At 42.7% G+C, this 11,254-nt stretch overlaps 5 protein-coding genes across 5 annotated transcripts; 1 reads left to right on the top strand and 4 right to left on the bottom strand.

Annotated features, from left to right (window-relative positions):
• Positions 1 to 1,335: 1,335 nt before the first annotated feature.
• Positions 1,336 to 1,728, bottom strand: EAE98_005362 (uncharacterized protein; the record flags this gene model as incomplete). The annotated part of the gene is made up of 1 exon (XM_038952984.1): positions 1,336 to 1,728. The coding sequence occupies one exon, from the start codon at positions 1,726 to 1,728 to the stop codon at positions 1,336 to 1,338; it is 393 nt and encodes a 130-aa protein (XP_038810826.1).
• Positions 1,729 to 2,986: 1,258 nt separating this feature from the next.
• Positions 2,987 to 4,525, bottom strand: EAE98_005361 (uncharacterized protein; the record flags this gene model as incomplete). Its single annotated transcript, XM_038952983.1, has 1 exon — positions 2,987 to 4,525. One exon carries the CDS (start codon positions 4,523 to 4,525, stop codon positions 2,987 to 2,989), a length of 1,539 nt encoding a protein of 512 aa, XP_038810825.1.
• Positions 4,526 to 5,449: 924 nt separating this feature from the next.
• EAE98_005360 (uncharacterized protein) lies at positions 5,450 to 6,179 on the bottom strand (the record flags this gene model as incomplete). The annotated part of the gene is made up of 2 exons (XM_038952982.1): positions 5,450 to 5,889; positions 5,975 to 6,179. 2 exons carry the CDS (start codon positions 6,177 to 6,179, stop codon positions 5,450 to 5,452), a joined length of 645 nt encoding a protein of 214 aa, XP_038810824.1.
• Positions 6,180 to 6,508: 329 nt separating this feature from the next.
• EAE98_005359 (uncharacterized protein) lies at positions 6,509 to 8,925 on the top strand (the record flags this gene model as incomplete). The annotated part of the gene is made up of 2 exons (XM_038952981.1): positions 6,509 to 6,828; positions 7,188 to 8,925. The coding sequence occupies 2 exons, from the start codon at positions 6,509 to 6,511 to the stop codon at positions 8,923 to 8,925; spliced, it is 2,058 nt and encodes a 685-aa protein (XP_038810823.1).
• Positions 8,926 to 9,600: 675 nt separating this feature from the next.
• Positions 9,601 to 10,771, bottom strand: EAE98_005358 (uncharacterized protein; the record flags this gene model as incomplete). Its single annotated transcript, XM_038952980.1, has 4 exons — positions 9,601 to 9,641; positions 9,703 to 9,973; positions 10,031 to 10,398; positions 10,468 to 10,771. The coding sequence occupies 4 exons, from the start codon at positions 10,769 to 10,771 to the stop codon at positions 9,601 to 9,603; spliced, it is 984 nt and encodes a 327-aa protein (XP_038810822.1).
• Positions 10,772 to 11,254: the final 483 nt, after the last annotated feature.

Below are 11,254 nucleotides of genomic sequence, written 5' to 3'. Positions count from 1 at the left end.
TTCAGGATCTCTCTTCTCACAAGCGTATCCGTTACTCACGTTTGTGCAAGGTAAGTCTGAATGCTTCACTTTAACATATTTGCCGTTGTTTTTGTTACACCAGCAATATCCTCGCACTGTGTAGTAACAACACATTTTGAATTGATGTTTTGAGAAACGATCAAATCAAAATAGTAATCTACAAGTGTCATTAGCCAAAGAGGGTCCGATATTACTAGCTGTGAACTCTTACTGTACGTTAGACGTGGGTAGATGTGGATGCTCTTCGAATTCAACCAAATAGTGATGATGCCAATGATGATGACGGTCGAGATAATTCGAAGGTCTGTAGCAACTACAGGGACGTAGGATTTCTTAGAACTGTGGAGGCAGCGAGTAATCGAGGATAATAGTATGATATTGATGGAAAGTAATGTTATTTCCAGAAGTCTTGAATGTTCGAAGTTTGAAAGTTGTGCGAATTGGTGGATGGTGTTGAAGATCGAGGGTCGGATACTTCCACAAGAGGAAACGGAACGCTTTTGTGCTGAGGATACTAGGCTCACACAGTCATTAAGAATTATGGAAAGACAGTCACTGCGATTCTCTTCTTGTAGAGTCACTTGGACATCTCCAAAAAAAGAGTCATGGTGATTTATCAGAAGGGAGTCAACTCTGTGTATTCAAAGTCAATGACTTTCCTCTACCAAAAGAGTCATATAAGTCGAAGAGCAATTCAGCTGTTGAATGATAGGAGTTCGTTATATAGAACAAGGCATGTTATACAGAGTATGAACGTGGGTTCTGATATGCATCCGGCACTTGCTCTTCGTGAATCACTCGATCCTGTAAGAAATCACAGTGACTATATAGAGTCGTATAAAGGTATATCACTACACTTACGATGGACAGAAGATGGATATGAGTGAAATCGGTTATAAGTGTAATGAGACATCGAAATTTACACTCATAGGTACTGCAATGCATTACACATCAAACAACCTGATAAAAATGGATAAAAGATTTGTATTTTTTTACTCGACGCTCCAGACTGACCGGGCGGAGGATAAAATCTCTGTACTTTTTTACGAAAGTCCAACGCATAATTCCAATTTAACTGTACAAAACGAGAAGTTAATAGAGCTCGCCCCTACTCCAGCTTCAACGTTTTGTAGCTTCTCTTCTACCGGATACTAATCAGCGATTGCGTTCTCGATGAACTCTGCGAGAACGACTTTGATGGGAATCTTGATAGATTCTCTGATTGCCTCCTCGATAGCTTCTTTGATCGCCTTTGTGATATCCTCCTTGATTGTTTTCTTAATATCCTCCATAATATCCTCCTTGATTGTCTCCTTAATATTCTCCTTGATATCCTCCTTGATTGTTTTCTTGATATCCTCCTTGATGTTCTCCTTGATGTTCTTCTTGATTGTCTCCTTGATTGTCTCCTTGCGCTGCTACTTGGGCTGCTCGCTCTTCTGCCACTCTTCTTGCCTCTTCTATTTGTGCTCTTTGTTCCTCCTCCCATTTCTTTTCTTGCGCTTTTTTTCTCAAGTCAAGGCATTTATCACAAGTGCCTTCTTCAATTTCTGGGATTATGCCCTGAAAAGGTAGCTCATACTTATCGTGCGAGCCTCCACCCTTCACATTGTTGCATGGTCTCAAATATTCCCACAGGTTAACTTTCTTACCATTATTGCTCTTACCATTCTTGTCCTTACACCAGCACGGTCCTCTGACAAGCATTGTCGTACACATCTTGTAATAAACGGAATAGATGGCGATAGGAAGATATTGAATGCTCTGAGACGGGTCTATTGGCACGAATACTCGACTGATTCAAGTCAAATAATTATACGACAAATGGCTTCGTAGGAGGCTTACGGTAAGATCAAATTAGATCGGTATCTTGTAAACCTGTAACACTTGTTGATGTAATGGCGATGAGAAGAGCGTAATCCGTAAACGTCAAGTATCGAAGCACTCTGTGATGGAATTTTGATTTGATTGAAGATGTTTTTGTATTTGATTGTAAACAGGATCTTTGAATTGTAGTGGAGGTTGTGGAGTTGAGGTTGTAGGTGGAAGGTCAGAATTTCTAAACAGAAGGGAATGTGGTGACTTTTGTGTCGAGGGTAGTATGCTCATACAGTCATTCCATGCCCTTTTCTTCTTCAAGAGAGTCATTATTGTCGATTAAAATCGAATCGAGTTTTCTTTTTTGGGGATCTTTCAGGACTCATTGTGATATCTCCAAACGAAGTCATATTCCACTCTCCGAAAAGAGTCATATCTGCGCCGAAAAGCAGTATTCACCACACTGAAGCATCTCTCTGAATGAGAGTCAGTAGTCGCCATTATGACATAACACGCTAGATCTTGAAACTTGGTTCCAGAACCAGTTCCACATTTGCGCACCGTATCGAAACGCAAAAATAAAAACAAGACGGTGATAGGAAGTGTAGATGAGAAGTAGATAGACCTGAATCTTGAGAGATAAAGATTACGTTATTAATAGAACGAAAGAACATTCGGCGCCCTCGCTTAATAGGGATCTTAGTGACCAATCAGAATATCAGAATACTTGGAATTTAATTATACATTTATGTTCAATCTTTAATATAAAATCTTTTTAATATTATTTCTATTTCGAAACCTTAAAGAAAATAATATGTATTAATTTCTAATCTTTACTTTCTTAATGTTTTTGAAAAACTATAATTTGAAATCAAGATTCCTTTTTATAAACAGAGTAATTAATAAAGTATTATAAGAGCCAATCTAACCAATCAGATTTCTTCATACAAGGTGTATTGCACGGACTATAATATAGCTCATGATTAAGAGATACAATGTCAAAACATACTGATATTTCTAACATTGCACGCCCGCTGGTAGGTTCATATCTACAAAACCAAACGCGAAAATATTGTACACACAAAGTACAAAAGTAGAGATGGATAAAAGAATCTCTATCAACATACAAATCTTTCTTCCGCTCGGTTTATCTACTCGAATTTACCGAGGCGACTACTGGGACAGGCAATTTCTGTACAGGTATTTCCTCATGCCCGTCCTCGTCCACATATTCCCACTCCTCATCATCCTCTGTTCTCTGTCCAAAAATCGCCGACAAAATTCTACTCCACAATCCCTTTTTCTCTACCATTGCCAAGACAAGTACGACTGGTAAATGCCAAACACTTGCCCAGAAAAGCTTTTTAGCGCTTCCTTTTTGGCCCTCGTATTTCCAGAACCTGTAGGCCTCTCGTACCAACCATACATTTACAGGCATGCTAGCTGCTGCGAATGTCCATTCAGTTACATTCGCATAACAAAGTCCAATGCATAGGGGTATGCATGCGATACTATATCTAAGAGCCACGCGACCGTTCATGGAAGGATTAACCCAACATAACATTCTATACCCGGCACCTTTGTATTCTTCACGAATAGACCAGGACAAAGGCATAAAGTGCGAAAGTTGCCATGCAAACAGCAATCCTGCTAGTAACCAACCTCCTGCACTATCTGGTCCAAGCAGCAAATCCTGCCATTCAGGTGTTGAGGAAGAAGAAAGATGTGAGGAAGTTTGTCCAGCCGCAGCAGTCCATCCCATCAATGGAGGAATACCTCCAACTATTGCACCGACCCAAGTATTGAAGACTGTAACTCTTTTCAATGGCGTATAAACACCAGCATATAGCCCAATATTCAAAGCACCCAAAAACGCAGTGGTGGGATTGACCCCATAATATAACCCCCCCACACCAACAACTCCACTCGCAATTGCGAAAAGTAAAGCTCCACCAGGCGAAATAAGTTTTCGAACAAGAGGTCTATTTCGTGTTCGTGACATTTGCGCGTCGTATTTAGGTTCATAAAGCATATTGAGAGTGTTTGCGGAAGCGGCGCATAGGGCCGTGCCGGTCGTAAGGAAGAGAAGGGTAAGGGGGCTCAAACTGGGCGTTTCAAGAAGTGTCGAGGATAAAAGTGAGGGTACTGGGTATAATGTATATGCTGAGCATGCGGTAAGAACGACGAGCATAGAAAGGCGGGGTTTGGTGAGTGACAAGAGGACTGATAATAGTCGTTTTATGGAAGATTGTGGAAGTGCGCTCGCGCGGTCGGCATGGATGGTGGAAGCATTCTCAGGAAGGAATTCTTTATCGCCTTGTTGTTCGAGTGATTGTTTATGCCGCCTTCGTCGATGGGGTGGCAGGTTTTCTAATTCTGCAGTGGCCGGTGTCGTAGATCCATTCTCGATCCTTTCTTTTGCCTCATCTACGTCTTTCCTGCTGAGTGCATCCACAGATGTACTCATGCCACCCTTTCCTGCATTCCCGAAGATATCTCTATTCGTAAAGAAATAGCCAGTCCCCAATCTTTGCACTATCGTTGTTTTCCTACCATTTGAATTCGAGAAATTCCTCGCAGCTCTTCGGGTTCCTCTCAATTCTGTTCGAAGGGAGCATGAAAGGCATACATTTCCCAATCCATTTTGCCGTAAAGCACCAGCAAATATAGGAGACCGGACAATCATTGCGAGGGTGATTGTCGAGCTTCAAAAGCCCTTGATATTGATAAGAGTTGCAATGATGTGAGGATATAAAGTTGCATGATTTCTCGGAAGTTACCGAACAATTTTCGGCATGAAAGTGATCGACCAATTAGATGGTGCTTATTTTAGGTGAGTATTTAGATATGGAGGGTAGATGGACAGATTTCATGCATAGTGAAGAGACCAAAATGCTAGAGTACATTTTATATTAAATCCAAAGTTCTTCAGTGGATGTGTTCACCAGATAGGAATCTGATAATTGTCTGGGTTTCACACCGCCCGGCAGAATAGCTTCAAAAGTATGCCCCGCAATCTGCTTGTGACATGAATTGTGAGAATGGAATTGTTACCTTGCTTGTATTGTAACACTTAACTATTTATTATTGAAAAGTAGTTACTTTTATGTTAGAGTTCTCAAGAGCAAGAGGCCACAAAAGTAAGGAAATCTGCTTAGCCAATATTCTAGAAGAAGACATGTCGAGGCAGAATCCTGTGTGATAATATGCCTATGTATTGGTAAAAACAGCCTTTTCAAGGGTATCAAAGTACATAACACACAACTCATAGCTTCTTTCTAGCAATGATTCTTGGTTCGTTCACAGAGCCTTGCCTTTCCTTAATAGGCAATCTTCTTTGGTGACATATAATACAATATCTCTGCCTACAGTGGCTAATACACCTTCTAGAATGTCGCTCATTCCTTTTCACCAGCCCTTTCACCAGCCCTTTCATAATTCATTATACTGTACAATATTGGCATGGCCAATAACTTGATATCTAGTCGAAGCTTATAATAGAACAGTCGAAGACAGGTTGTAATGTCTACCATGTGGCTGAAATTATGTCGCCACTGTAGACTTGCTTTTAGAGTTCGATCTGAGCCTTGGATTTCCCTCATCCCTCAAATTATACACCTGCCACACTCACCACATTCCCTCCCAAACTCTTTACAATACCACGTCTGAGTTCTAATCTCTCCTCAATTTCGGAATCAGGCATGCCCTCAGACCTGTAAACCAGTACTGTTCGAATAGTCGCAACGTCCAGATATTTCCTTCCCTGGAATCCCTTCCTGCCAATTTTCTCGAAGTCCCTCTCTGCTTCTTCTGCTATTCTAGACCTCGCCGCCAGAAGTGAAACCGCAGGATTGTTTGCGGTTGGAAATATCGACTGCGAAGGTGTGGAAGCAGAAGGGATAAAATTGTTGCCGGATGTGATGGGATCTTGCGCCGAGGCTCGGTTGAAAGTAGATGAATTGGAGAGAGTAGGTGAAGGTGTAACAGGACCTAATTCACGAAGGCGAGAATTGAGACCAATATCTGGATCGGATGCATCAAAACTTATCGCTATGAAATATTACATTAGCAGGCGGATCCCTAGTCCAAGACTTCCAATTGAAGGGCCAGAAGTCATTGATAGAAGATAACAAACATTGGTTCTTTGTAGATGAGGAGCTTGCCTCTGGATGAACAGTTGGCCCCAGTTTTGCGGAAGGGCTTGGTTGACTTGGTTGTACATTTGTGCGGGGAGATGAGGGCGGCGGAGTTCGAGTTGGGTATTTGCGTGCAGTATTTGAAGCTGATAAAGAGGCTGCTTTCGAAGCTTTTGCTAGATTTTTGGATTGCGAAGCTCCCATATTTCCAGTAGGTCAAATTGCTTGAGGGGATAAAAGTTGGTGGCAACGTTATTGGTGAAAATGAATAATCGATGGAGCTTGATGATGGATGCACTGATGAGCTTCAATGATTTCTGGGGAAGCTAGCCTAAACTTCAAGCCTGAATCGCAAGGTTAAGGTTATGATTGGCGGTAAGACTCCTTATCTTCGAGGGCAACGAATGCTTCAACAGTGCTTACGCGGCATGAATTATATTTTAATCTTCAAGTGGATTCTTCAAAATGGTTCTTCAAATTCTTTCTTTTCCATCATGTGTAATTCATAGTGGGAATTCATCGATTTTGAAATAATGTTTGTGTTATGTTATGTTTCTGTCTTTAGTTTAACTTTTCTCCATTCTGTTACAGCGTTTGCTGAACCTCAATACCCTCTGTTTCAATCTCTGGAGTCGATCAGATCCCATAGTTCGGAATGGAAATTGAACTTCTCTTCATCAGCACCTCATTATTTCGCATCAGTTTACGGACTTCTTCAACAGTGGCCAAATACATTCTTTCCGAGCGGGCATAGTATTGTTCCGTGTGAAATACCTCCTCTCACAAAAGTGTATCATGGCCGAAGAGATGGTGAATCTCTACCTGAAAGTCCAGAATGGGTTTCTTTCGACATGTGAGTATATTTCAACGTTTTATTTTTTGTTCTTCGGTTAGCAATCTTTTCCCCCTGGATCAATGCCAAGCCGGCGTTCCGGTGAGTTTCTAATCTTAATTTGCGAGTGCGGTGTCTGAAAAAACCAAATCAATCAAAAAAAGGAAAAGAAAAAAAGGGTTCGAAGGATGTAACTTGATGAATGGTTTCCGGATTGAATTCAAAAATGCAAGCCTTGTAATGTCAATGAATGGTTCTCCTTCCAGCTAGCTCACTATTCTAGATAGCTTCTGGCTATTACGTTCATGATCACGCGCTCTGTTCTAAACTGGCCAAAGACGAGTGATGCCAGGTTAGACTATTTGCTAATCATGCTTCAGTGAAATGGCCTATGGGATTATGGGTTCTACCAGAAATTCCCATCTTCTTACATTCCAAACTACTCGCACAGCGAAATGCGTCTATTTTGACGGTGAATCTGCTACACTCATGGGCACAGGTCGAATGGATACACAAATGCTCCACATCTACGGCAACGTAACTGGCCCAGATCCTAATGGACACTTTGGACCAGGCTTAGTACAAGAGTATGATAGGGCAAGAGGCCTCTGCTCCTGGGTGCACGAAAGAGGTCTCGGCGGAAGAGGCTGGGGAGTCGAAGGTTTTGTAAGAATGAATGCTGGATTTGAGATGATTTGGTGTGACTTCGAGAGCGAAACACTAAGATCAGTGGAGCATTTGAATGTTACAGCTCCTTTACTTCCCCAAAACACACCAGAAGAAATGTTTGAAAAGGAAGAAGCGGATCTCACATCCTACCTTCCACTACCATCTATAACGACTCGGTCGCCGCAATCTACACATACAAAGAATCCCACTGAAAATCATCCTGCTATGCCACCAAACTTCAGACATGATTCTGAGAGAGAACCGTTCCTTCGAAGTCAAGGATGGGGTTGGTTTACAAGCGCTGCTGCTCATTACGGTTCTTCTGGAGAAGGACCAGGACTTGGCGAAAACAGAGTCAAGCTGCTCACATGTGGAATCCTCAACTACTACTCTCCCAAATTCGAGAGCCTAGCAAAGGCGCGAGGTATAGTAGAAAGGGAAACATTGAATTTGACAAGCAAAGGGTTCTGGAAAGCTAATCCGGAGGATGAGAATGCAAGAATGACTGCGTTGAACGCTTTGATGCGAAGGAGAAGATCCCATACTTTAGACGGTATTAGTACAGACGAAGCAGCAATAATGAAAGTGGATTCGGAGAGAGTTCTCAAGAATTTACTCGGTCAATCTTCGAACTGTACTGGTATTGACTGGACAACGATGACCAACGAAATCGTTCAAACCTACGCTTCACCGCTAGCTCAACTTCTTCAATCCCTACAAAGTTATTCTTCAGTTCCGCCATCCAACGAAACTGCAGAAAGAAAGTGGATGTCATCTATTCGGGACCAGACTCATTCATTACTTCTCCCTTTCCTCGAATACCCATCGCCCAAAGAAGCCCCTTCAATCTGGCAACGAGACTCCACTCTCTTCCAAACCACTTATTCCCGCTGTCACTACCACCACACCCGACTTCTTTCCCCTTCCCTAGGCATCAATCTTTCACCCGAAGAAAATTCTCTCAAATGGGCCGTCGAAGAAACCCAAGCCGGAATCTGCAACATTCTAATCGACATTGGATTTTCCGTCGAAAAGATCTGGAACACCACATTCAACCAACCTTCCCCAAACCCAAAAATAACATCCAATCTAGCCCCCCCAAATAAAAAAGAAATCCTCCGCTGGATCCACGGGGTACAAGAACTAAAAGCCTGGCTCGGCTGGGCCGGTGAATGGACAAGCTGTGAAAGTAAATGCGCACCAGATGAAAAATGTTATATTCCCATGTGGCCGATGTTAGGGGGCAATGAACCAATTCGACATCCGCCGCCTGAACATCGGTATGGAGATAGACCTGGGCCTGGCGATGGATATAATCGGCCTCCTGGTAGAGGAGAGCATGGACCCGGTGGATACCGGCCCGGGAGACCTGGATGGGGAATTGACGAGACGGATTTGTGGAAACCGAGATGTGTGGGTGTTGATTATATTATGGGGGGTTTGGGGTAGTTGGAAGGTTGTGTAGAAGATTTTTTCGTATATCTGTTTCTTTTGCTTGGATAAATAATATATTTGATGAAAGATTATCAAGAATAAAGTCTGAAGGGTTCGGCAATTCAGAGGCTTAGAGAGTATGTACGCCTGGGCATGCCATGTTAATACTATCCATATCCTAACATCCATAACTTACCATCCCATATACATCAAACCATACCATCTCCCCACACCTAACTGAAATCCAGCCCAACTTGGCTATACACCAATCTGCTTACAATCATACAGTGAATCTCTCTTTAAAATACCCATTTCATGCCCCGCCCTAAGCCTGTCCTATATATTCATTTTTGCATCCGACAACATCGTGATTAGTTGGCACAGTGGTTAGGAAGTGCAACTCGACTTCCAACCAGCTGAGAAGCCCTATGACCAAAATAGCAAAACAGCAATATAAACAATAGCAAAATATAGCAAAAAATGTAAGTCTCGGAATCTTCACATTCCAAGCATTAACACACTTTTTTTTTCTTTTTGTTAGGTGAAGTCTTGATTATTTTGACTGGGAATGAGAACTTGGCACTAGGTATCTATATATCATTTGTAGACCGATACAACGCTAATAAAAGGCTCATCCAAAACTTCCTGCTCCGCGTGCTAATCACAGGATCTTCAAATTCAAAAACGCATTTACCAACTTGAATGTCCGCCATCCATCCTCAAATCCGCGCCTGTGAGAAAACCGGTCAGTAATTTGTTCCCAAATAGATTTAACATCCAAGTTTAACGTACCTGTCATGAAACTACTAGCATCGCTAACCAAAAATACCGCCGCCCCTCTGTATTCTTCCGGGGCACTCAATCTCCCTAACATATTTTGTTTTGGCCAGTCTGTCCTCCTCTCTGGGAATTTCTTAAAAAGTTCCTCCACCATAGCTGTCACTATATATCCTGGAGAAATGGTGTTGACTCGAATACTATGTTCACCCCATTCACTAGCCAGATTTCTGGCGAGTTGTAGAACTGCGGACTTCGATGCGTTGTAAGCGGGGCATATGAGACCCTGAAGATCACTAATTAGTAGGGATATTAAGTCGAAGAGGGAAAGGGGAAGACAAACTCGATTGGCAACAGTTCCACTCATACTGGCAATAAGCACTATACTTCCCCCGTTACCAAATTTCACCATTTGTTTTGCGACTGCCTGTGCTGTCATAAAAACACCGGTTACGTTAACACTCATCATTAGGTCGACATCCTTAGCCGAGTATTCCAGAGCTGGAGTTTCTTGTTGTATTCCAGCTGCTGCTATCAGGCCATCCATTCGTCCTTCTTTCTGAGCTATCTCCTCAATTATAGAATTTAGACCCTCGACATCTCGTACGTCGATGCGGCGGTATGAAAGCGATGTGCCGAGTTCTTCCTTCGCGCGCTGTGCAATGCGATCGAAATCAGGAGACGGGCTTTCGAGACGGTCAAGGGCGTATACTATGCTATTTTGTCAGATGGAATCATTCAATCTAGATTTGTTCTCGAATTGTAATCGAAATTGCACACCTTTAGCACCGGCCTCTAATAAAGCTTCCGCCTGTACCAATCCTAATCCTCTGCCAGCCCCAGAAACACACACTACTTTATCGACCAAATTGAATTCGGGTAGACGTTTTCTGGTCCCTAGATATGTTGAGGGTTGACCACTCTTGAGTGCTGCGCTTTCGGCGTCTGGCGCAGGAGGTGGTTGACGTGTTTGAGATGGCGGACTGGAGAGATGTGGAACGACAGAGAACGGGCGGGTGAGAGGACGAGGATGGGATCGGAGACATCTGATTGAGATACGTGAAACATTTCGAAGGGTAGACATGACTCCTGCAGCTTTGGGTTTGATTGGTCGTTGAGAAGAGAAGGCCGTGTAACTGTATATTATGTGATTCAGCTGCACAGCCTAGAAATTTAGAAGCTCGATGATATGCAATTGAGAAGAAGCAACAATAATTGAAGACAGAACTGTATGTAAAAAGCCTGTCTTAAGCGACGTCTTTTAAACAATTGTAGGAGCCAATGCTTGTTTAGTGAATCACCAATCATCTCGGGTCCATGAATGGCTGGAGAATCTAGCGATCGATATCACCTCCGCGGGGGAAAGGCCATAACGAAGCCACTTGACTTTGCAGCAGTGGTACCAATCATGGTTCTTTGTGGGTTGACGCTCGATGAGCCAGCCAATGCTTCAAATACGAAGCGGGGTAATCAATGACAGCAAACTCGACAAATCATCTAGAACTTCCAGAACGTAATCACAGGAGGACACAAGACGTTAGTGGTGTATTTTAGACGTCCAGAGCTT

The sequence above is a fragment of the Botrytis deweyae genome (assembly GCF_014898535.1).
Source record: "Botrytis deweyae strain B1 chromosome Unknown BDEW_010, whole genome shotgun sequence".
Lineage (NCBI taxonomy): Eukaryota > Fungi > Ascomycota > Leotiomycetes > Helotiales > Sclerotiniaceae > Botrytis > Botrytis deweyae.
Note: the sequence above shows the minus strand (reverse complement) of the source record. Positions and strands in the feature narration are given on the sequence as shown.